At 45.3% G+C, this 26,945-nt stretch overlaps 1 protein-coding gene across 1 annotated transcript in view; it reads right to left on the minus strand.

The window, feature by feature from the left end:
* LOC144147057 (uncharacterized) overlaps positions 1-26,945 on the minus strand; it is a 173,977-nt gene that overhangs the window by 119,626 nt on the left and 27,406 nt on the right. The window contains exons 2-3 of the mRNA XM_077679086.1: positions 22,815-22,920; positions 10,351-10,481 (exon numbers count right to left, since the gene is read on the minus strand). Of these exons, the coding sequence (XP_077535212.1) occupies positions 10,351-10,481; positions 22,815-22,839 (156 nt within the window). The 5' untranslated portion in view covers positions 22,840-22,920. The remainder of the gene's footprint in view (positions 1-10,350; positions 10,482-22,814; positions 22,921-26,945) is intronic.

The following is a 26,945-nucleotide window of genomic DNA, read 5'->3' on the forward strand; positions in this document are numbered from 1 at the left end:
CACTAACCGGCATTTCATGCGTGAGAGTAAACGCTTACAGGCGTGTAGGAAAGGAAAAGTCGACAGTAAGGTAAAGACATGCAGATGAGAGCTACACGAGGTACATTCAAGGGTGACCTGGAAAGAATCTACATACAAAAGAAAATTAGGCACACAGCCCAAGACGAATGTCCTAGGTCAATTGCTGATCTAGGTACAAAAAAGATTTGATATCTCAATCAAGATTCATACTTGACATGTTTTCGACGGAATTACACCAAACCATCGAATAACAGTTCCTTATTATATTGTTCTTAAGCAATAATTTCTTTTATATTGTACCAAAAGCGGGTCAGTGAGGTGAGCACAGAAGTGAACGGGTTAGTTTACAAATGGAAATATCGTTTGGTTTAGAGGGATTACCAAGGCAACCATTTCAGCTTAGTAGCAATGCGGGGAAAAGGTTGAAATAGATAAAAATAGAGAGCAAGTGATGTGCACAGCATTTTCAGGTAAGAAAGCTTCAAAGGAGAGGAAAGTGTGTTATGGGGCCTAGACTTGTGCATGTCATAACATGTAAACGACACAATCCGTATAAATTGGCCGCGTATATGCTTCCTTCGCTGCAAAAATAGTTCGAAGACGATATTGCTTTGCCTCCGCTGCTGCTGAAGTGTTTTTTTTTTTTCTCTGGCCCCCCTTCACACACTTTCCCTATCCTCTCGCTCCTGATATATTCAAACCAATAGCGCTTTCTTAATCTCAATTTCCTCTTTCCTACAGCCTGCGCGCTTACTGCATTCCGATACCACACGCCTTATTTAGCTTTTGTTTTTACTCCGAACCAGTATGTCTCACCTTCACAATTTTCATTCCGGTGTAGCGATTCACTCGGCACAGCTTCTATGATCCTCCTCTCAACCGCCGACGCCTTTTCAAAACTGCTATACACCTCGCCACCACCGCCGCCTCTTTCATAAGTTGTGCACACGGCGTATAACGGCGTAGCGCCTTTACCAGATGGTTGCGGATAATCAATAGAAGTGCGAATGTGCGTCAAAACGCCGTGGCCGCTGCCGCCGAACCTTTTGCCACCGTTGCTGCCAGAAATGTCACCTCGTGTAGAAGTCGCGCAATGCGCCCGTGAGTAGGCCAAGTTGCCCCCTTGGAACGACCGGAGTGAGCCCATAATCGTTCTTCAGATTCAAAGGCTTTCCGAACGACATTTTCGCTGGTGTATTTTGCGCCTCAGCACAGGCTAATCACTGGTTGCCAGTTTATGCGTGCACGGTTTGGGGGTGGAATGTGGAGAAGTGCACACGCAGCTACCCTTCGCACCCGTACAAACGATGCGCCCTTCGTGCTGGTGGGAGATTTAAACATGGAAGCCTCACGGCAGGATGCAACGTGTCAGTTTTCCTCTATGGTTGAGCGTTTCGTGTTTGTGTCAGTGTGTTACAGTGTCAGTATGGTGCCTGCGACGCGATTGAAGGATAGGAACACGTTTGACCGATGGAATAAAGCTCGAGTCCTTCCAGGTTTTAACTCGCTATGAAACGGACGCGTGTTATTTGCTCGTAGGAAGAAGAGCGGGAACTGATCGAGCGTCGGCCTTGCAGAAGCTCGGAAGGGTCCGATAACAAAGAAAAGCTGCTACCGCCGCCGTTGCCGTCGCAAGTTCCAGCTCGCCGAGTGGCTGGAAATCCCTCCAGCATCAACATCAATTGCCTGCTTGGATTGCCGAAGAGAGCCAATATTCCTTGTTTAGCTTGAATGGCTTTGAGAGCGACACTTTCGCCAGTGTCTTCCACTTTAGGCATGCGCACACCACCGATTACCGGTTGACGCGTGCAAAGGTGGGAAAGGGAAAGTAGGTGGGCGTGCACGCGTAACTATATGCTTCAGGTCTTCACGGAAGACATGACCATTGTGCTGGCGGGAGGTTTAAACTTAGACGTCAAACGGCCCATCTGGCGTCCTTCTTGGACAATCGCAGTGGTTTGGTGTGCTACACTGCACTAGGACGCCTACGACGCGAGATGGAAATAAAATTCCCCGCATTTCCCCGAGGGGAAGAATGTGAAAGTGCGAATGCACGAGTTGAATTTGCGCGGTTCGGTAATGTTCGCGAAAGAGAGATCACACACACACACACAACTACAAAGAAAGAAAGATGCATTTATTCACAGACACCTATTTGTGTTGTCGTTGTACTTGATTGCTAGAGCGGATCTCAGCTTTGAAATTTCGTGTCAGTACTCCTTTAAGCGGGTGCATTAGCCCTTCTCACGCCCGATTCCTGGCCAATCCTCCACGTGGGTATGTGCCGTGTCAGCGGCCAGGCAGCGCGCGCCCATCTCCCCCCGTTACCAAGGAAGACGAGGAGATTCCTGGCCAATCCCCCACGTGGGTATGTTATGCGGACATCGCCGGTGGACGCAGGTTCAGGGTCGCTTAAGAAGTGCATTCGCACGTAATAGAGCCCTATGTTTGTGCGCTAGAGCAATGCTCGAGGCCTTCCAAGTATCCTTCAGCTAATTTGCTCGGAAGTAGTTTCAATGGCAAATTACAAAGAAACATGCTTTGTTTTAACAAAACTTGTTGCTGGGATAATTTGGTTCATGGTCATCATAACGCAGGTTAGCGCATCAAGAAACAAGACACAAGACCCGTCCTGTTCATTCTCTGTCGTGTGTCTTGTTTCTTGAAGCGCTAACCTCCGTTATTATGCTTTGATTTGGGCACTCCGTGGAATGAGTCCAGCGTTGCAGTTCTTCCCTCTTCACAGAGTGGAAGGGCACGTAATTTTTCACTGTGCTTGAAAAAATCCCCCGTTGACGTCATTTTTTTTATTTCATGAAACCTGATTTTGCGCCCTTTTAAACGCGCATATTCGTTTTTTTGTGCCATAGTCAATCTAATGCAACATGTATTGATAATAAAAATTATTGCTGGAATTATAGGTTGTGCAGTTCACTTTTGCATCATATGCGCCCGAGGTTTTGTTTGGCGGTGAGTATTCCGGACACGAGTGAGGCTATGTCAGCGTCTTCAGTAGTTTTTAATAGCCCTTTCCGCATAAACTTCGTGTCCTAATCGCGGGCGTCAATCAAATTATAACAGCCCGAGAACGCAAAATATTTCTTTCATAATCAGCATCAACAATAGCGTACCTAAGACTACTGCAGGACGAAGGCCCCGCTTTATGACCTGCACCCGCTCCTGTCCTGGCTGCACGAGTCCATTCTTTGCCTCCGAATATCCTTCTCTCGTTTCTTCATCGACAAAATGGCCTTCCCCTTCTGCTAGTGCGGGTTTTGGGTATCTATCCTGTTACGCTCGTGATCCACCTGTTCTCGGTACACCTCACATCATGGGCAGCCCAAGTCCATTTGTTTTGTTTGTTTTGAACTATGGTATCTTCTAGTCCAGTTTGCTACCTGATCCACGATGCTCGTTTTCGATTTCTTAGTGTTACTCGTGATATTATGCACAGGTTGGTATACCTGAACGACCCAATCTTACTTTCCACTTGGTTCGTAAGGCGCCAAGTTTCCGCTCCATACGCCATCAACGGCAGCACGGATTGGTTGGATACCATTCTTCTTTAGGGATAGGGGGAGCCTACTTTCCCTTTTTTAGAGTGCTTGCCGAATGCACACCTGTCCGTTGCTATTCTGCGTCTGATTTCATTCTCGTGTTTCGGATCAGCACTGTCTCTTTCAGGGTCAATGACGTACATGTACGTCCCCTGCAAACACCTTCAAAATGGTCAATGGCGTACATGTACGCCATCGCTTGTATGTTTTAAAAGCGCGCTTTTTTTGCTCATTTCTCTCGCTTGGCATGTGCTGCCACACTGTGGAATTGCGTGAAATTTCTTTCTTGCGCCTATGACCTGTTTTATTTTTTTATATTTTATACTATACAGGTGCGCCGGCTATCGCTTGCACATCCGGTCCCGCGCGGGCGCACAGCGGCTAGTTTCGGTTTCCTCCTACGGGCGCTTCCCGCTTCTTGCATCCGCGATACTGATGCGCTTCTTGCGCTTCGGCACCTTCTTGCGCCAGCGAAACTGCTTTAAAATTTTTCTCATGTTACTCACGAATAAACCACGTCAATGTAACAACACAAATTATTTTTTGTCATAATATGTTCACCCTAAAAATTTTACGAAAATTTTTCCTCGAAATAGATTCATCCGAAGAATATAATCACCAATAAAAAATCCCCCCGGGGATCGCATTTGGCAAGAAAATGTTACCCTCAAAGATAAATAGATATAGTCTTCTACTTGCGCGAGCGTTTCGTTACCTATGCTGAAGGGGGAGCTTTATGCATATTTGTCTGTCATTACTTTAGATATATTTATAATTATTTTTAGTTTATTTATAATTATTTTTAGCCCCAGTGCGAAGCTTTCTGACTGGTACATCAATAATTTTTCTCGATCACCGCCATGTTGTACGCACGAATTCCGTTCGTTTTAATTATGGTAATCTATTTCGGCAGCCTTGCGAACTGAATTTGACTTACTATACTCAGCAATTTCATATTCGTATTTTTCCAAATAAGTTCCTCGGTATTTTAGCTATTTTTAAGGTTCGTTTTGCACACGACGCTTCTCCCACATACGCTGCTTATTCTGAAATTATTTGTCGGGTTTTCATTTAGTCCATATACCTTACCTTTGCCCCGTTTCAAAGCGCCAATTGGTTTTGAAGCGTTATTTTACGTAGATGCTTCTGGGCTCTGATTGACTTCATGCAACGTTTCTAACTTGTCGCGAGTTTTTTTTTATACTTTGGAGATTCAGCCATACTTGCACTAAATGTTACCTAGCACATCTACGCCCTGCACAATACCTGGGTTGTCACCTAAGATGAAGTCAATTTATTTTTTGTTGCAGCGTAGGGAATTTTTTATGATCATTTCCTATTCCTTCGTTTGTAGACGGTTGTGTTTACTAACCTCAGGTTATTTCTCTCTGAAAATCTAACCAGTGTATCGTGTGTTGTGAGTGCCTATTTCAGTGGTTCAGTGGTCCGCGGAATCTATGGTGTCCGCGAAGCCGTTTCTGAAGTCCGCAAACACCTCGCTTAAAAAAATATTTTTTTTGAACGTCGCCGCCCTTAGGAGTCCCACGCGGCCGTGACACGTTCGTAGTTTCGCAGCAACCAGAAAAAGGTCGCTTCGGTCTACCCCCGCCCCCCCCCCACTCCCCCCCTCAACCAATGACGGCCTTTTGTAAAAAGAAAGTTCGGGGCAGGAACTACTATTCTGCTTTGACGCTGATCAGTGATCTCGTAGACTCCGGGGAGTGACACAGCAACAATCATGGCTCATTTGAGCACACTAAGTGGCCACATCAAAGACCACTTCCCAGAATCTGCCCTAGACCCATGGACAGCTTATGGTCCATTTTTAAGGCAGCATGAGTTGCTTTGGAAATAAACGTGTCGAGCGAACAATTAGTTTTTTTTTACTTTTTTACCAAGAAAACACAGTCATTAAGCCAAAGTTTGCCACTGTGAGCCTCAAGGCAATTTATTCGAACTGCAGAAATATCCCTCGTTCTTCATGGGATAACTGTAAAGGTGCTGAGACAGTTCCCTGAAATTTATGCATCTGAGCATATTTATTTCAGAGGTGCATACTTAAAAAGCTTGTACCGGAACGGTTGAACGTAACCGCGTATTGATGAATTCTTTAGGACGGAGTTATGTGGAACTTTTCTGAATTAAAGCGTCCCGTTTCTCGCTCTAGTTACTTTCATACCACCTATACACCCTCCTTCCCCCCCCCCCCCCCCCCCCGTCTCGCTTACCCCGCTACAAGGGGTCCGCCATCGCTTCTACCGACCTACATGGGGACCCCGGCACATTCATGTCTGAGAACCAGTGCCCTACTCCGAAGTTTACTAATAACTTTATTCCTGCACTTTTCCATTTCATTTTATGTTCCCGTAAAAAGCGTGAATTTTGTTTGTATATTGTTTTTTGACTCAACCCTTTCGTATACACTATCTACGGCCTCATCATCGTAGTTGGCTTTTGGTGCGTAGGTTTGTACTATCTCTCCTATGTATCGCTTGTTTAGCTTGATCAGAACAACGCCTGCACTTGCGTGAATACTGAAGAATTTCTCCACATTCCCTGCTCCTCCATGTGGATCAAAACCCCCGCCCGTGCTGCTTCTTTTTCTGAGGTGCTCAGAAGCACAGAATACGCCCGCTACTCAGCCCCATGAAGTCTTCTGCTGTTCTTCTAACATTAGTTAGCGCCATGATATCCCACTTATGGTTCAAGAGGTCTTCTAATAGCACATCTAGGATTCCCTCGCTAGACATAGTAAGCGCGTTGAACGTTTGCAAGTTTGTGCTCAAGAGGCGGCTAGTCCGGACCCATAGTTTCTTAGCAACCTCTCCTATATCGGTGCCATGACCACCACGGTGGTCAAGTGCTCTACAGCTGCTCGGGACTGAGGGTTAAGATCTGTATTGGTGAATCATAAAAAGTGGGGCAAACTACCACACCAGTTATACATTTGCTTCGCTTGTGAGGCAATGCTCTTTGCTTTCCAAACACTCTTTCCAGCATGGTCGCACCCATGTAGTTCAGCCTCTCAGGTATTCGGCATGTTTGTTTCCTTCGCACCAGACAGCATAATGTCGCCCAAAAAGGGACTATCGTGTTGAAATGTATAACGAGAATTACCTCACAAACGAGAGAGCTAGTATCTGGCCATAATGTTTGTTATGCTTATAGAACTGTGAAGCAGAGTGGCGATATTTTACGCAGGTTAAGGCTGGTGTATCAAGACAGCGGCGTAAACATAATAATTGCGTCGCAAACTTAGGCATTTGTATCTTTATGCTAATAAATTCAGCAACGCTTCACAACGAAGTCTTTCTAGTACGAAATAAAGGGATGAATGAGGCGCAGTTTTGTGAAATCCATTCGATCTACCCAAGCACACAACCCTACGTGTTTTACTTTCTCGATACTTTACAAATGCGTAACAGTGTCCTTCTCCGATGTAAAACATTACTGATCGGACCTACCTACGTAGAGTGATTTCTATAGCACTTCTGTGATGGTGAAGTAGCCTCCAACCGGGCTACTCAGCCAGTCATATTGACAACATATTGGTTGCTAGAAAAATGAAAAAAAAACGCCGCTTGTTTTACGTAGGAATGGATTTCTATAAGGCAGCATATAACATGCTCGCTGTTAGCTATCTTCTTACATTTCAGGACGTATTTCGATGAAATTTAATTAGCTTGTTTTATACTACCTACCGTGGAATATTTCCAGCGTTAAGTACCGTCTTTCGAGGAGAACGATTTACCCGCGCAAAGCGAGCCTGCCACTTTCCACAGCCACCGAATATTTGTAGCAGACAAAGTCACTCTGGATTGGCAGTCTTCCAGCAGTAAAGACAGTCGAGCTAGTTGTTCAGGTTTCATGCGTCCAACAGCGCCAAAAAAATGAGGACAAATGAGGCGTTCTTTTTCAAAGTGAGCAAGATCCGCCTAACGCGAATTCAAGAAACAAGCGGAAGTTTGTTACAGGACCCAAACGCAACGCTGTCTGCGATATTACATGATATATTTTGTGTAAGACGTTTATGGCCACAGTAAATTAAAGATTGTGACGAGAATTTTAACAATAGTTCGGTGATAAATTTTGATTTGGCTCTTCATGAACTCAAACACTCAAGTTAAACTGTCATTCTAATGAAAACATTATTTAAATTTACTTTTAAGCATGGTGCAGTACAGTTTTGGTTGAAGAGGCATACAAACATTCAATAGTGCTTCAACCTTCGGCGCTCCACACGCGCACTTATTCCAACGTGTGGATCAAACCTCCCTGGTGGGCTCTCCTGCCGTGAGGAGGTGGCGCTACGAAGGATTCGCGTCGGGGCTGATCTTACACCCGGTGTCCCCCACACCTGGCGCCCAAATCGACGGGCTCCCCTTGGCCGGACATGTTAATTTTGTACTACGTTGGCATCGAACGCAGGCATTCACCATCTTTTGTGTACTTGCCGTGGCCTCCAACGTTTCCTACAGCAAGTACTAAATAGCGTGGGACTCAACCCAGGCTGGCCGCCTGACTACAGACGCTGGCTCTTTGGGCCGTATCACCGGAGCCTTTTAGACTGTCTGAGTGAAAACTCACTGTTCACGTACATTTAGACACAGTCCCCCCGCCCCCCCCCCCCCCCCCCGTTTTATGCTGCAGAGCAAACTTTCGCAATTAAAAAAATTATAGTAGAAGTATTCCTGGACCGCAGGTCAGTCCTCTTGGCAACATTAGCAGCTTGTTTGGAATTCTTCCCTAGGATAATTTTCTTGCCCATGCCTGAAGGTACTTATGAAGGAAGCAAGCTCTTCATTGCTTACCCATGACTTTCCAAAATGTTTCACAAGAATCCTGCTCATATCTTCTTCTTCACCTTAATGAAGTGGTTCGTACTCTCACATTGGGGGGGGGGGGGGGTTACCCGCCGCGGTGTCTCAGTGGCTGCGGAGTTGCGCTGCAGAGCCCGAGGTCGCGGGTTCGATTCCCGGCCGCTTTTCTGATATAGGCGAAAAGCAAAAATGCCCGTGTGTACGAGATTTCGGCGCACGTTAAAGATCGCCAGGTGCTCAAAAGTAATCCAGAGCCCTCCACTACGGCGCGCCTCATCGCCTGCGTTGTGTCGGCGCGTGAAAGCCCACAATCAATCACACGAGGGCGGGGGGGGGGGGGGCGAGATGGGGGAGATTTCCCAAGGCTTGTACATGGCGGCTATATAGTTACGCACTAAAATGGTAAATATGTTAGTAAGCACATCATATAACCATAGTTATTCCGTACGGGCGGATGAGAGGAAATAAAATTATTGTTTAACATATCTTCGTTTCATTTTGCTGAATTCTTCCGTTTACTTCGTCGTTGACATCTTGGTGCAGATCTTTCGCCGATCTCCTAATTGTCGTCGGAATTCCTAATAAGCCAGCTCCGGAAAGCAAAAAACACTTCCGATAATATTAATGAAACAGTCTGTACAGTTGAACCAAGAAGCAAAGCCCAATTAGGGAAATGGATGAGGATGATCTTGATCCGCGAAACAGCAGGATCTGGAACATATCCGATACGAACTAAGACCTGCGTGCACGTTTCCAGGGTGTTAACTCAACTATTTTCTTGCCACCTGTTTTTTAGGTGAAAGCTGCCGAGTTTTTTTTTCTCACGGCAGTTTTACCGACTCAGTTTCTTTTTCCGGATCTGGTTTATTTCGAAAAAAAGCCTTAAATAACGAAGGACAAAACAGGCGTCATGTTAGCGGGACTTCGTTGGTAGGATGTGGAACATTTCCTCGTTACATTCCGCGCAAGATTGATTGTTGTTTGTCATCGTTACATGAGCCTCGATTCTATGAATCTCGCCATCTCGACTTGGGCCGGCTAATGCGTCATTCATCTGGCAGAATATCGATAAGACCCTGTTATCCAAAGTAAAGACGACCTTCCTGCAGATTCAGAGAATGTTGGTGCAGTACAAAAAGTTTAAAACACGCTGCATAACCGAGGCCAAGCTATATACCTAAAAATACAATATAATTGCTTTGGTTTTTGAGAACTTTTTAGATATAAAACACTTCCCGCCCATGACCAAGGTGGAGGTCTTCCTTACCACTGCTTGAGTTACCGAGAGATGCAAATTAGTGTTCTCAGCAAGACACTTCGTTCTATACCAGCGAAAGCCACTAACTGACACGGGGAAGATCAGTGCGCAATTGTTCCGGGAAAATAATATATGGGTTGGCCACTGGCCCCCGGATGTTTTCTACGTACGCGTATTGGGTAGCTGCTTAACCTCGACATGCAGGGCATATTACTTACAAAGAAAGCGCTGCGACACTTTACTTTCTGTGAGGCACCTGCGGTTCTTTATGGGCTTGCCTGTGTCTTCGTATATCGTAGCACTGTCTGAGCAATTCAAACACGGAGATGAATGTTTCTGTGGAGACGTCTGCTCATGCATAAGTGTCTTGATGAACAGACGTAAGCAATTGCTACTAGTTTATTATAATTGTTGGAGAGATTGCCACTATACCCTTTTGTCTGCTCTAGCCTTCACTGCTGCGAGACGCGCGCAAAACAAAAACACAAGCACTGTTTCAGCCCAAATACAATACATGAAAGCAGCTGCTTAGTCATTTTTGCTTTATTAGGTGGACGCAAAGAAAAGAAGCAAGCGCCACTGAAACTAAGTAAAGTCTACCCTGTTTGGGGCTTAAAAATTGACTGTATTCAGCTGATACCTTGTACCAAAAATAGCGACACAGTCTGCACATAGTCAAACCCGTTGTGCTCACCGATGACGTGTCAAAGTGTCTTGAACAGTGTACATGAATCTCCGAGAGCTCAGTTCCTGATGCAATGGCCACGTAGTCGCCCGGCCGGAATTTGCTGATTCTGATTCCAGAACACCTTTCATGGCTCTTCCCTAGGACAGGGGGCGAAAATTCAGGCTATTTTTTTTCCCTTGTAATGCAGAAACTATTATTTTATTCGTGAATGTGACAATGTTTCTCGATTATAAAAACACATGCCAGTATACCTTCGCGTTCTTGAATTCAATTCAATTCAATTAATTTATTTTGCATTCTTAACAAAAAACAACACGAATGCTAGGGCAAGAACAAAAAGCCGCCATGCAGCAGCTTGAGAAAGGCCCTTGCCCCTGAGTTTGGCAACGGGCACATTGGCAACGAGCACTGAACACACACAAGAAATGAAACCGAAAATTTCTAATTACACAACTAGCGACTAAATACACAGGAATACATAGTTCTACGTAAGCAAGGGTAGCAGTATATGCAAGCACAAAAGGAATTTCACATCAAATTCTTCAAACTGAAATTACACAAACTTTAAAGATTGGCAGCAAACAAAATTAACGGTTTAACAACACGCAGAACGCAATGTGCCATATATTAGGTTATCGTTAGCCAAATACTGTAGAAAAATGGTTATAGATTACAAAAATATTTCCTCAGTTCTTTAACTTTGTAATTTGTTATATGTTTATATTCATTGAGAATGTATGGCAAGTTGTGCTGTAGTGACTGCAATTTATAGTTATTACGAAATTTAGGTATGGACCAGATATCACTATTCCGCGTACACAACGTGTCTGTTCTATGCTTAAGGGAGGCCATGGTTGTCAAAAAATGTTTAAAAGGATCGGAACTAAAATAAAATGCACGTAAAATTCGAAACCGGTACATGTGTTCTACTTTAACTAAACGGAGGTCTTTGAAGGCTGTGTCCGTTGAGCGAGATATTCCTGGTTAGCAATGTGGCGGACAATTTTCTTTTGAAACATAAAAATTTTATTATTATTAGTTTTGCTTGTAGTTGCCCATACCAAACTGGAATAGTTAATATGCGACACAAACAAAGCATGGTAAATTTGAAGTTTCGCCTTCACAGGTGAAGGCCGTCGACAGCGAGATAAGACTTCGGTAACTTGAGCGAGCTTTTTACAGATAGTTACTACATGTGAATCCCAGTTCAGGTGAGAGGTGAAATTGATCCCTTGAATTTTGTGTTCATGGGTAATACAAATTTCATTTTCATCGTATTCAAGGACATGATTAAGTTGTACTGGTTTATTCTTTGCCCGAAATATTATAACTTTTGTTTTATTGGAATTGATTTTTATGCGATTTTTTTATGACCAAATAGAAAGGTTGCGTAATATTTCCTTACATTTCATTGCTAAGGTATTAACATCACGCCCACAGATTAATATACTACTATCATCTGCATAAATTACAAATTTTAAGGTGGCATCAATATTCACGATGTCATTAATGTATACATTAAATAGAAGCTGGCCCAATACGCTTCCTTTGGGTACGCCATGTATGACCGGTAAATAAGAAGATTTGTAACTGTTCAACTGCGCAAATTTTTTTCTGTTGTTCAAATAGGATTTCATCAACGCGGGAGGTATACCACGAATTCCACTTAATAAAAGCTTGTCCAATAAATGGCAATGGTTCAGATGGTCAAATGCTTGACTGAAGTCTATGAAGATACCAAGAGTAAAAAGATTGTTTTCAATGTTTTCTAATATGTGTTCTTTAAGAGTAAGTAAAGCTGTTTCAGTTGATTTTCCTTTTGTGAAACCGAATTGTGCGTCTGATAACATATTTTTAACATCAAAGAATCTTGATATGCGAGTAAACAGTATTTTTTCTAAACCCTTAGAAAATACTGGGATGACCGATATTGGTCGATAATTGGAGGCGTTATTTGGATCACCACTCTTAAAAAGTATAGTCACCCTAGATTTTTTCATGTCATCTGGAAATACGTCTGACTGAATAATCAAATTAAAAATATGAGTCAGCACAGCAGTGATAAGCCGCAAAACGTATTTTACTGGTTTTATTTGTATGCCGTCGGCTTCTAACGCTTTACTATTGTTCAAAGCCATAAATGCTCTGTATATTTCTATTTCATTCGTTGGATCCAGAAATATGCTATCATCAGGGGTATTTGGCAGTGTTTCTACAGTTGACCCTGCAGAGACGGGAACACCAACATTCGTGAAATGGTTATTAAAATGCTCGGCCAGTGCAACGCCGGACAACTCGCAGTTGTTGTAAATTATCTTTGTGGGGGAAAGGCTTTTCCGTTGGCGTTCTAAGACGTAATTTATCAGCTTCCAAACAGCGTCAGAGTGTTTTTGCTTGATATAAAAATAGTTGTTGGTCTTGGCGGCTCTAAGTTCAGCATTTAATTTGTTTCTAGTTTTTTTTAATTTTGACAGCTCTGCCGGCAAGGGAGTGCGCAAGAAGGTATTAAAAAGCTTGTTTTTGTTTCGTATCCCGGCTAGCATTGAGGGCGTCACCCATGGCTTTTTTTTTTCTTTTTGACTCCTTCTTAAAGGAAAATTTGCTGTGTATATTTCTACGAACGCAGTGATAAAGTTCCAGTAGGCTGCAGTTGCATCTGTTATTTCAAACAAGTAAGACCAGTCGTATGCACTTATGTCTTGTTTCAAGGATTCCAATCACCAATCAGTTATGTGTTGTATGGTCAACGGCTCATCTCGATAATGCCTAGTTTTGCCTTCAGTGTAAGGCATAAAAATAGGATAGTGGTCACTGACGTCCGATGAAATTGTACCGGCATCAAGAACGAGAGTATCGATATATGCGATTAAAAGATCAAGGCAACTGCAGGTGGCTTGTGTTACGCGAGTAGGGGTATTTATTACGTTAACAAAACCGGCAGAGCATAACCTGTTTGTGAAATCATGTAAATTAGGGTTACTGTCAACAATATTTATATTAAAATCACCTCCGCAAACTAGCCGATATTTATTTGAGAAAACGTATTCTATTAAACGTTCGAAGAAATCGAGAAACCGCAAAATATTTCCATTTGGAGGCCAGTATACGACCGAAAGAACGTCTACATCGTCCCGTATTGTTAATATTTCATAACCATCTGCGAATATGCAAAACTCTGATACTAATTCATAATTACTACTCTGTTCTGCAAGCAGAGACACACCACCACCACGCCGATACGGCCAATGAAGAAAGAAATGTCTGTAGCCATCAAGGCACATAATATTGCTGTCTTTACTGTACCAAGTTTCAGTAATCATTATTACATTAAAATGGTATGAAAATTGTTTCAGAAAACAGCTGATGTCATCGTCTTTGCTTTCTGCAGAACGTGCATTAAAGTGTAGAACAGTGCTTTGCGATTTGTTAGAAAGTTTAATATTATGGGGTAAAGCAAAATCGTGGCACTTCATTCAAAGCGGATAGCTGTAAGCGGGACGCGCGATAGATTGCAGGCGTTTAGGAGCTTACCACTCCCTGTTCCACTGCGGAAGTACTGGGCGGAGAAGCCGAGTTATCGCTTTGTGCGCTGCGAATTTTTCCGAGCTCCCTTTCGCAAGAAATGTGCACAGCGTCAGAGCTGTCATTTTTCCTTGCAAAGATTTTGCCGTTGAAGGTCTAGACCGACTTCCAATTCCACTCGTACTTCCGCTTCACGGCCATTCCTAGAAGTTTTTTTTGCGCAGGGCAAAGATGCTCATTCACGTTCACTGGGATGGCGTTGTCTATTCCCATGTCCTTGTTAGAGAGCCTCAACTTCCTTGCTTTCTTCAAAGCACTGTCGCGCTTCGTTCGGGACTTAAACTGAACAACTATGCTAGATTTCTCAGGATTACGGATAGGAAGTTCGCGGTGGCAGGCAACGATGTTCGTTTCTGTGATGGTTTCACTGATTTCCGTTCCGAGGGTTGACACAATTTCAGCGACGTTTTCGTCCTCTGCTTTAGGGCCGCTCTGAATTTCAAGGTTTGCATTACGAGAGTACTGCTCCATTTGAATGAGCCGTTTTTCGATGTCAGTGGTGGCTGCCTCCAGTGTCATGTCCCTTGCCTGAAGTTCTCGGTTTTCACTTTCCAGTTTTGTATTCTTCGCTTGCTCTGCACTCAATTTCGCCTTTAAATCTTCAATTTCCTTGTGAGCATACTCTAGGCTTTGAGCCAGGGTACGCTCCTCAGTCCGGAGTTCTCGAATCTCCACGCCATCAGTTACAATCATCTTAAAATGTATGTTCAGGAACAAATTCAGCAAGTTTAATTAGTTGGTATTTTAATGATTGTAATGACGGTAATGTTGCAATATTGTAATGCTGCCACTTTTTGTTGCAATATTGAAAGCAAAAAGTCCTTTCGCTGCGTATTCGCGTTTCCTGCTTCCAGCATTAGGATGTCCACGCCACCCTTGTGTGATGTAATACAAAAACATATACTTCATCTTTGAATACACATCACTCCGGAGAATAATCCAGAGGGAACATAATCAGGACATGCTCCATTTTCGCCGTAACCTTCCCACTCTCTTTTGTGATTTTACTCTCTGCGAAAACGGTAACATTCCCCAGTCATGAACACTCTCTCTTGCTTGCAATATCAGTCACCCCTTCAAGACTCGAACCGGAACTCCCCCTGTCAGCTGTGTGGCGTCTACCCTAACGTGAACACACCTACTACACGTGTGGTCGGCAAGGCCATCACGCCACTTTGTAAATCCACACCGCACAAACCTTCCCACCTTCTGTAAATACACACCTTCAGAATGTCATGAATGTTGGGCCGGACCGCGTGCAGAGCAATCAGCCGGACTACTGTTAATGATCCAACTCACGCCATATATTCACAAGGTAATCCAAACAGGCAGGTACGAAAGGGGAAGGTCAATATTTACAAGACGGGCGACGAACTGGTCCATTACATTCCGCTGGGGCTGGCACGGTGGATGGAACGCGGACAGGTCGGTGACTTCGGTGAGTCGACGCGAGGTGGTAATCTGCCAGCCGTACAAGACGTGTGCGCCGAGAAGCTTCAACCCGGTGTTGTGTTCCACGGCGGAGATTGTGGCGGTGCCGATGACTGGCGGCGGGAGGAAATAGCCTGGGCCCGAAACATGGCCTCGCTGCCCGCGCTCCGCGTCACCGTCACACCGCTCACTCTTGGGACGGACCTCGGCTTCTCCCGGCCGCGTCCAGGGCTGTCGTCGGGCCTAAACCGCGACGGACGGAAACTGGAAGGAAGTGCCGGCGACGAACCTCGGGCGTACACCGCGAGGGCGCCGTCCTGCTGTCGTCTATCCCGACCGCTTCCGAGCTCCTTCCTTTCCTTCTTCCCTGCTGGCCCGTTGCCCTCGGCCCTACACCCCTGGTTCGGCGGATTGGCCACCACACTGCACTGGCCCTTCACTACACTAACCACCTCTTCAGAAAGTTCTTAGAAAGAACTGTTCTCTAGACGTTCGGGATGGAGAACGCCAGTCAGTGTCGAAGAGTCGAAGAGAGGGCCTAACCACTAATTCAATTAGCAAAGTCACACAGCACAGCCGAGTTTGTAGAAAACAAAACAGTTTACACACCAAAGTTCAAGCACGTCACCATAAACAGTTCACATGGGCACAAAATAGTTCAAGCAGTTCTTCAAGCTACCAGAAACAGAAAAGTCTACGGCGTAGTCTGCTTGAGTGCACTAAAAGAACCAAAGAAAGCGCCTGAAGCTGTACACAGCCGGAACACGTTGTCCAGAGTCCCACTTCCATGAACATGTGTGCATGTTTGCCGGAAGAGCCTACGGTTGCCTAGAAACTCGGTGCCTCTTCCGCTTTGGAGAGCATGAACCTCTGGTGTGAAAGACATTCTGGTTGCCTTTCCTGCGACTCTTAATAGGTTCTCTGTGTCCTGACAATCCGGTAGGAAAAAAAGCAGTATTTAAATGCGGTGAACAGGTCACGTTTCTTCCGGGTTTGTGGTTTCGCCTCCGTTGGCGCTTGCTTTTAAGGGGTTTGCGCGAACGGTAAGGTGGAGTTCCTATACGTTGCGTACCACTTAGCGGGGTGATTCGGAAAGCAGTGGTTGGTCCTGCATAAAAGATGTCCAACTTCACACTTCCACGGAGCAAAGAGCCTGTTGAAAATCTTTTGGTTCGACGCATTACGTGGTGTTTGCTTCTTCTGATGAAATTCCGAAAACACCAAGTCTCGAGATGGTTGGAAAAGAAATGGAACTGTCGCTGCTGGGATGTGCGGCAATTCGGGGCGCAGTCCGATGTTTTCGAGGCCGAATGTGTCGCAGTCTCCTTGTGGCTTTTTCGTTTCCGCGGTCTCTTTTGGGAGCGCGAAAACGTCTCACTGGTGGCTGCAAGTCCTTTGGAAATATTCACTTCCGGGCAGCTGTTTGAGTACGCTTCCAGGGTAATCGAACCCGGTGCCTTGTCTTCCTCAGGGCCCTCCGCGTTGTCGTCACTAGTCTCTGATGCTTGCAAACCAAGCTCTCGTTTAATAGGCACTGAGCAATTATCAGGGTGGCTAGGTGCGGAGACTGATGTACGGCGGTACGCTATATGTCGGCCGGACGAGCGAGGCGTATGTGCAATTCGACAGCGGCAATTTCCTTGTTCAGGGCGGCAATCTTTCGGTCATCCGCGTCCTTTCTTTCCTCGTACTCTCTGAGTGCCTCCCTTTTTTCTTCCTCTTTCCTTTGCTGCCATTGTTTCAGGATCACATCTTTGTGCTCACCAGCGAAAGGATAAGGTCAACATTTACAAGACTGGCGACGAACTGGTGCACTGCAGTCCGCTGGGGCTGGCACGGTGGATGGAACGCGGACAGGTCGGTGACTTCGGTGAGTCGACGCGAGGTGGTAATCTGTCAGCCGTACAAGATGTGTGCGCCCAGAAGCTTCAACCCGGCGTTGTGTTCCACGGCGGAGATTGTGGCGGTGCCGATGACTAGCGGCGGGAGGAAATAGCCTTGGCCCGAAACAAGGCCTCGCTGGCCGCGCTCCGCGTCACCGTCACGCCGCTCACTCTTGGGACGGACCTCGGCTTCTCCCGGCCGCGTCCAGGGCTGTCGCCGGGCCTACACCGCGACGGCCGGAAACTGGAAGGAAGCGCCGGCGACGGACATCGGGCCTACACCGCGAGGGCGCCGTCGTGCTGCCGTCTTTCCCGACCGCTGCCGAGCTCCTTCCTTGTCTTCTTCCCTGCTGTCCCGTTGCCTTCGGCCCTACACCCCTGGTTCGGCGGATTGGCCACCACACTGCACTGGCCCTTCACTACACAGACATTCTATGCCCCTCCACTGGACCTTTTCCCGATCCTTTGGTCCCTCCTCACCATGCACATTTCCCACGGGTGATGCAATGGACGCGGCGGAGTACCCGTTTAGGCGCCTGCTCAGCCCACCAGTACGCTACCATCGCCAACCAAGATATGGGTACCTTCAAATAAAGTATTATATCTCCTCCCTCGAAAAAATTAACAGCACAAGTTATATAACAATCTGAGGAAAGCGTTCTTTACTTCATTTCCCCGCCATGTTTCATCTAACAACAACTGTATCACTACGCGCAACAGAATCCACAGCTTGGCTAGTTGGTATCCGTCCATCCTAAACAGCGCTTAAGAGCAAGACAACGAAGAAGAGGGGACACAAGACGCCGCTGACTCTCAACTAAATCTTTAATCGTAAGAAGACAGACATATACCCAATCAAGCACCACACGTGTCTCTAAACGTCCTCACTACACAGCAGTGCGCCAACAATCTGATTGTAGCCGACTCCCCCCCCACCCCGTCCACCCCACCCCCCCCCAAAAAAAAACACAACCTAAGGCAGCGTCTTTGGCACTTTGGCACCAAGGCAATTCCTTATCTTACAGGGTCACAAAAGCATGGCTCATGCACTTCCTTTTACTTTTTCCTATATGAAACGCTTCACCAACTCTATTGTCAACTCGTCAACTGCTGTGTATTGATGACGTTGAGAGACACGTGTGGTGTATCATTGTATATATGTTTTTTTTTCTTCCGATTAAAATTTAGTTGAGAGTCAGCGCGGTCTTTTGTCCCCTCTTATTCGTCGTTGTTTTGTTAAGCGCTGCTTAGGATGTCACTAAGCGCTTTTGTCAAGGTAAAAATGCACGGCTGAAAGTTTAGGTTAATTTACCTATCTTGTTTAAGAGAGGGCTACGATGATTTTACAAAACAATATAATTTACTGCACCTCTTTATGTAAGAAAATTGAAAGTGTAAATTTTTATGGGCTTTATTGGGTGTGGGTCCAGCGAAACTGGAAGTGGGACCTGGAGAAATATTCAGAACAAATTCTGCAGCTTGACAATCATTACGAGATTCCGAGAAGCATGTGTAAAATCGATACTATTCGTTTAAACTTGGGAACATGCACTTTGAAAGCATTGCCGCATGTCTAGACTTTTATGCGTGTTTTGTTTCGAGAAAACACTACGAATTATTGACTTGAAAACCTGTGAAGGTTTGTGAAATGAACATTGGCCACGTAATCTCACTGCGGTAGATTTTTGCAAGCTTCTTGCCTGAGGTAAAATTTGTACTAATTTAATTGTATATTTAGAGAGCGACGTTGCTAACATTTAGCACGGAGCTTCACGAAGTCGTTTAGGCAATCTGTAACGTCTTTAAACTGGCCACGGATAAAATTGTTAAAGTTTCTGACTTGTGCATGAACGTTTCTAGCACAATCTCCTAAGCCCAAAGTTCTCCACAGTTCACTAATGCTACGCGTATAAAAGATGTGTACGTGTTGTGGAAAGCGCGCGTAACCTTCTTTCTCTCTTTTTACGGGAAGAACATAGAATTGTTTTACTGCAATGTTATTCCTGCATTGAAGCTATCTATACTCGAAAGGTAACGTTTCAAGGCCAGCAGTTTAGCCTCATTGATTACGAATGAATCTGCAAATGTATAACTCGTTAGGCACCGGCCTCATGTTTGTGAAGATTTGTGTGTTCTAACTGTTTTTCGTGCGGAGAGCGTCAAGACGGCAAATTATCATGAGGTTTACCATTGAAAAAAGTGGCGAGGTCCTTTACAAATTCAATAAAGAGTCATACCTTAGTACTTTACTCAATAAACGTTCACCGACGGAAAACAGAAAAAAGCACGAGTAAGTTACGCTTCGTTGACAAGAGATCTTGTTTTTAATTTACAAAACTGGTATGCAGCACCATGTGACAGCCCCCACAACAGGTTTCTTCTGATGTACCGCTAGATTGCTTCTAAACAAGATCGCCTTTCTCGGGCATGACTAAAGGTGAAATTTGTTTCTGTCCGTGCCACTCCGCGAAGAGAAGCTACCTTAAACGTTACTGTGTAGTCACCCGTCACTAACGTCTACTGGGACACACGGACAACTGAAAAGCTCTGGCTTCCTCACTCATAATCCAAATATGGGCCCCTGGGCTATCCGTACTGCTGGTAGTGATCACTGCAAAGTAAACGAGGCCGAGACACTAAAACTGCCGCGCCGATGGGACGCCAAATAAGCCACAAGCGTTTTAGTGGCTCTTGTTTCCATTCCCACAGATATTTGAAGTAGTAACTCAAGGAGACGATTAGACGTTTGACCCTTGTATTCGCAAATGTCGGTGATTGTCGCTAACACTCTCCTCAACTGCCGCCAAAACCGAAAGGTTGTTCTCTTGATCAGGAGACAAAATAATAAGCCATTCTATGAAGTTTCATAACCAGCGAAGATGAGGTAACACAACACTTTGATTAAGGGCACAAACTCTTGGCGGAAGTCGTGCGGCCTTTAACCTCTATCTGACGCCATTACATCTTGGGAGATGGTTTGAATCGGAGGCTTTATCTTTATTTGTGTTATTTACCATCTGTTTTATATACGTGCTGATAATGCAAGTTCCTCTCCACAGTCGACTTTTTTTGCAGTATGCGAGAACGTGGTTTATTTCTAGTTTCGAATTGCCAATATCACCAGAGATATCCTAATAGCTCTTGTATACACCATACTTGGGATATTCACTCAACTCTTGCATACGGGGAATTGTGATTTTTTTTCCAGTTTGTTAACCCAGGTTGCGTTTTATAACCACGAAAACAATTTATAATTTTACGATGGACAACGCAAAGGTGTTGTAAACCACGGAGTTGGCGTATGCAACCTCAGATACGTCCCACAACGAAAACAATTCTTGCAACGAAGCTCTCCTTGGAGCTGACTTGCACATGACGCCTTACCGCGAGTTTTAGTTTCTGATTGTCATTAGTCATTTCCGAGCGTAGTTTTACACAAGTGGAACTATTTCTTGGCTCTAAATACACTGGCTTCTATGGCAGGAAAAAACTTAAATGAAGCCCCTTATATATAAAACAAATTCTAAAATAAATGTTATGCAGTGAAAGGTATATGTATATCAAATGCCTGTACAGATGTGGTGCATTTTACCCCATCCCGATGAGTGGCGAATTCGATTTCACAGTTATAACAATATTAATATGACCCATGATGCCAACGTTACCGATCCACTCCAACAGCATCAAAAAGACTCCGTCAAACATACAGGGTTGTCTGATAGCAGAAAACTGTTATCCTTCCAACTTTCATTAATCTACGTTACCGAGGAGCATAATATAGCGAAACTTACAAACTATCCGGTTGTGTTTCTTGCCCTCGTTTGGCCTGCGCCTTAGTAAATCATGATTTTTTGGGTGTACTTCTTCTTCGGCAGCTCAGCGACGTTGGCACTGTGAATCGGGAGTATTTTTTCAGCGTTGTTTCCTCACTGCACTTTAATAGTGAAATCTCACAGGAACACATTCTTGTCGACAGGGTTATATATCTCAGAGTTGAGGACGCCGTGTGGCATTTCGCGTAGTATCACGATACTTGTCCACAGATGTCATCCAAGAAAGTCGCAGTAGCGAAACGGTGGCCACTTAGGCTTCTACTGAGATATACGTTTGTTTCTGCAAATAGACTTATGGGAATAATTATGAAGATTGTGCCGAACGAAACACGCTGTGTTAAATATTACGAGCAAGTGAATCCGCTAAGTCTTCGACCTGTGGAGCTAAAACCAAGCAGTTGGGCGTGTTTAAATTGAAGCAACCGTGAGACCACGAACGCTACATGAATATGAAGCATGCGTTCAGGAATGGCAAACAGTCCATCCAGCTGAATTCTTCTGCAAAAATAATTTTTCCTGCACTATTCAACATATAGAAAATATCTATCGGGAGGAATTACTATGTCGGCAATGATTCCGCAAACCTTAACCGTAGCATAAAATAAGTAGGAAATCACTTGCGAATAGCCCACCTGCAGACATGAGAACGCATAGCTTCGGAATGCTGAAATGATTAAATAACAAGTGTAATTTCTATCTTCTCTTTGTCCGGCAACACCACAAAGATTCGTATCTGTTTAAAATATCTAGATATGAGGGCATAAGAAACGTTTGCAGCCGAAGTGATCGCAAAAACACACTGAGGATTATCATTTTACTGCCGTCTTTTAAGGTTTTCACTAGATCTTGCACAAACCTAACAAAAAGCTAGGCGCGTACAATGACATGTTGTCCTGATAACGGGGTGACCTTTGTGTGCCAGAACCGCAGTTGTTCTCTCACACTGAGCGCTAGACCCCTAGGTCTCGTTGCGTGCATTTCTTTTTCTTGTGGACAGCGCGAAGGCTAATGAGTAAGACCCGTGTCACCACCTGGATATTCATGTTGTCAAGGAAGGAGAAGGAGAGGGCCGTGGTCACAATCTGTGGTGGAGAAGAAGCCTTTTGTGCAGTGAAGCCTGCGCTAGCGCTCTCATGGCCGACGTACAAATAGCGCAAAACATCCGTTCACCAGCCGTAATCTGACCTAAAGACTACGACGTTCCTATGCCTAAATCTCAGCCGCGTCTCCGTGGGCCTCAAACTTTCTTCGGGCCCTCAGCGGCAACTGGTGTTCCGGGGCGGGTGCACACCAGGAAAGTCATCCTCATCTGTACGGCAAGGACTTGTCTCCTTTCCTTCTCTTCTAGCATCGTCACCACATCTTTATATCCGCGGTGGCCTCGAGCGACACGGTCCCTCTCGACGAGGGGGTGGTGTCACGGAAAGGAGAAAGTAAGAATGCGTGAGTCCAACCTTCGGTTAAGAAGAAGCTGTGCGGGGGGTGGGGGCGTAGCCTGCGAGGTATCTTTCATTACAGACTTACAAATAGTGTAATTAGAACGCTTCAGCGTTTTTCACGCATCGTCTAATTTGTACTAGCGCCATGTATAAATGTCGATGTAACGATGTAACACCAGGACAAACCATGCCCCATTTTATTTTGCATGCTTTAACGTATATTTTTGATGTCTCACTGTATTGGCAAGTCAAAGCTTCCCTGTACTAATAAGCACTTGTGCCTGTAACCAACAAATACATACATTCCTTGGCGAGACCTGGCCCCATGTCGACGGCGTACCCTCCTAGGATGACACCTCACTTGAGGTTTGCGGCTTGACTCTCCAGGACAGGGTGACGACGCATAACCTGCGTAACACATTCCGATGTTCACACGTTTGCGCGCTGGTTCAGCGGGGTGGTTTGTTTTCGTGTTTAATTCACGCGGGAGCTTTTTTGGACACATCAATTTTGCGTTTCATATTGGCATCGCGAATTTTTTTGCACCCACACAAATATAAACTCTTTGAGGAAGCATGCCAAGAAGTTATTTTTTCCCCCACAGAAGCCAGAAAAAAAATCAAGTACATACGTCATGGCGACTTCAGCGCTTGCCGGCGAAAAAACGCGCGCGTGTAATACGGTAATATTGCAGTGTTACAAGCTACATGTAGAAGCTGGAGTGACAGATTGATTGATTGTAGGGTTTAATGCGCCGGCGCAACGCAGGCGATGAGGCGGTCCGTTTGGAGGTATCCGGATTAATTTTGACCACCTTGGTATATTGAACGTGCACCGAAATCTAGTACACAGGCGCGTTTTTGCTTTTCACCTCCATCAGAAAAGTACACGCGGCAACCGGGAATCTAACCCGAGACCTCGTACAATGCCTTAGCCACTGAGCTACCGCGACTGGTAGCTATAGATTGTAAGAATAGAGCCGTACCTGTGTGCATGTCTTTCTTTTTGTTGTGAATACCCAATAAATTTTATTCCCTGTTCCTAAGGCCAATTTATAAGTGCGACTCGCAGCACATTGCCTTTTGACGTACCCAGTGAAAAGTTGAGATACGCTTGAACTATGCGACGCACCCAGGTATTGGATTGAAAAACAATTCGTAACGAATGGGACATACAGCTGGCTCCGTACTCTTCCATATGCGGCAATTTGGCTTTATGCCTCTAAGAAAAAAATAAAGCCGCTACAGAGTAATATTCAACCGGAGATCTTGACCTCAGTTAAGCACCGACTTCACCACTGTGCATGCTGCTGCCGAAGAGTACAAGGACGCTGGCGTACACGGATGCCCGCCTGTGGTCAGCCTATACTTTTTGGCGTGTTCGCATACGCAACCTGTTCATTACACCATACGAACCAACGTGTCCAATAGCTTCGCAGGAGTATGTTGAATTACGTGTTGATCGCAGATGTTGAGCACATGTTTCCATGAGCGCAAATTTAATCCGGTCACTGACCATCTTGTTTACTTCTGACTTTACTGACTTAAAATTGCTGCAGCGAATCTTCCTTTTTATATGGGGGTCGGTGACTGGATTTTCCCGACGTTCCGGGAACAGTCACCACGCGGGAAATTTTGCCCGCATAGGACATCAAAACTTCGGAGCAGAAATTCTCGCTTTACATATAGTTAAACATGATTGCAAATGAAATGCCCTAATACATAACACCGACATTTTAGCAGTATACAACAAAAATGAGAGCACAACGGAAGTTGTTTGGCCTTCTCTGGCAAAAAATTGAAATATCTGCGAGGAAAGGTGGTAAACAAAAGCCGTTACAACCTCAATTCTAGCTCGGCTGGAACGCAACGACGCTTCGTGTTGTTCTTCGCGTCAAACGTAGCAACAGTGGCGACATCTTTTGCGCGTTGTATACAACGCGCTAACATATTTTGTGGAGCTACGCTTTTCTGTTTGTAGAACACCATTTGCTGGTCTTCACAAAACAACACCCTGGATTTTTTTTTAGCCTGACGCAACATTGAGTTTTTTCAGGACCATTCCCACAAAAAACTTGACCGCTTCCACACGGTATATGGAAGTAAACATGTTCAAGCGCGGCTCCCGTAGTTACTATCGACTGATGTTTTTCTGCAATAATTTAGTACTATTCTCGCTAGGAAAAGCATCCATCTACCCACGAGTGGAGCCAAGTTTTTATTTTATGTCCGTGGCGATGCCGACAATACCGCGTCCCTAATCTCTTTCGTGTTCAAGAGGACTGTGATTTGGGACTGTGATTTGTTAGAGGTCTTTGATTTTCAATCATGAATGACCTTTTGTGTTGTAGCTGCTTATATTTTGTGAGCATTAGAAAATGCCGGAAATAGTCGCACCTACCCTACGTGCTGCCAAATCTATTTAAATACCCACCGTCCATCCTCGCTGAATAATGCTGTGTTTGGGACAAGATTTAGTATTGCGAATTTAACAACTTTCCTTAATTGTGTAACTCGAAAAACAGAGCTTTTAAACTGTCTATTCCCAGGACACCTAAACTGGTACATTCTGTTATGACAACAAACCATAACTAAAAAGAACAGGAAATTCAAGAACAGCAAGCTGAACATCACACAGGTGTGACAACTTCAATCCACGTATGCCACCGAAACATAGGTTATTATGTGACTCCTCATTTTACCATCCGTCATCCATGACCCGACCATACTACGTCTTGCTGTGCCATTCCCCATACATCGTTGAGGTTTGTAAACGGCGTTTATTGCTTTGCGGAGAAGTAACGTTGACTGTTGGCGCCCTGGTAAGTGAGCAGTTCCTCAGCGCTTTAAAATAACGTTTCGTCTGGTTGGGACGCGAAAGGACAGTGCTTATTAATGAACCTTTTTGACCGATTGTGGAACAATTGTACTACCGGCCGAAAAAGTAACCGGACCACTGCTGAGGCAGCCGGAGCGGCTGCTGGGGCGCACCGCGGCGCTGTTATCTGGCTGCGCTCGCTCACGACGACAGTGCCTCGCGTGACGCCCCTCGCGAAGGTGTTTGGCAAGCGTAAAGCACCCGCGCGAGGGCGAGGGGAAGTTTCGCGCCACGCGTGGCACTCTCGTCGTGAGCCAGCCCAGCGAGATATCAGCGCCGCGGTGCGCCCCAGCAGCCGCTCCGGCTGCCTCAGCAATGGTTCGGTTACTTTTTCGGCCGGTAGTACATGCTTTTATGCCCCCACTACAAGGTTATGCGAAGCAGATGGAATATCTGACCAGACGCGTATCTGGAATCCTTCAGGCCTTTAATCTTACTGCCAACAATGCATGCGCGTTCAGAGTGAACAAAAAAAAAACTTAGTCGCCATCACGCCTTGCGAAAGTGGTTGTCCAGCAAAGCTTTCGTAAACCACTACGAATGGTGATATGGGACGATATGGAATGGTTCCACTCGTCGCGTCGGGCTTGTCGCTTGCAGAGTACAGAGTTTCGGTACTCTTTTCTCCTATTTTTCCTTACCACCACATGATCACTGATCAGTTCGCATTACGAGACATCTGTTTACATTGCGATGGTTTACGGGCGCAGCCATTTTGTTCCTTATGCGTTTTCGTCGGTAAAGTCTGGTAGGCTTAGCTTGTCCTCCCTGATCTGCGGCTGCGCGCGACAGACGTCGTTCCGAGTGCGACTAAAAGATAACGCGTGTAAGAGCATTTCAGCTGCAGAAATGTGTCCAAAGATGAGGTTTTGCTGCATATTTGGTTGTGCTGTTAACAAACGACCAGGACGAAGCAACGGCGAGGCAGTAAATGCGGCAGCCTCACAACGCTTATATACGCCAAAATAACCGCCGTTGCTGAATTGCGCGCCTCAGTGGCACTTATCTAATACCTTCTCTACCGACATTACGCTCGCCTTCTCTGGCAGCAAATGCTGGGTCCGGCATTGCCGGACGCATGCGTTTCGCGTCTTGGACAAGAACGGCTCTATTTAGTGACACTGGTCCTGCCTAGCCTTCAAAGATAATCTGCAAGCATAATGATTCCTAGGAATACAGTGGGGGGGGGGGGAGAGGGTTCCCATTGTCTACAGGCGCCTTATCATTCATAATGGCGTTCTGATTGTTGTTTTGTGGTTTACATAAACGAATTCTGAGCTCTATGCTGTATGCCTGATTTGCTTTAGGCATGGGCCCTGCGCCTGAGGCCTTGGCGCATTGGCGTTTTTGACAACGGAGATGAAACCGTTCGTGGTGGCCGTATACAGCTTAGCTGTAAAACAAGGATAACTTGATACCAATACAGTCGAGTACACTTATAACGATCCCGTAATAACAATATATCGGATATGACGATGAACAGCTATGGCACCGTCCGCTTTTGTATGATTTCCATGGGAAAATAAACCGCTTATTACAATGCGCCAGTGCCGAGA

Source organism: Haemaphysalis longicornis, unplaced genomic scaffold (genome assembly GCF_048455015.1).
Source record: "Haemaphysalis longicornis isolate Haplotype H1 unplaced genomic scaffold, Haemaphysalis longicornis Haplotype H1 scaffold_7, whole genome shotgun sequence".
Classification (NCBI taxonomy): Eukaryota; Metazoa; Arthropoda; class Arachnida; order Ixodida; family Ixodidae; genus Haemaphysalis; species Haemaphysalis longicornis.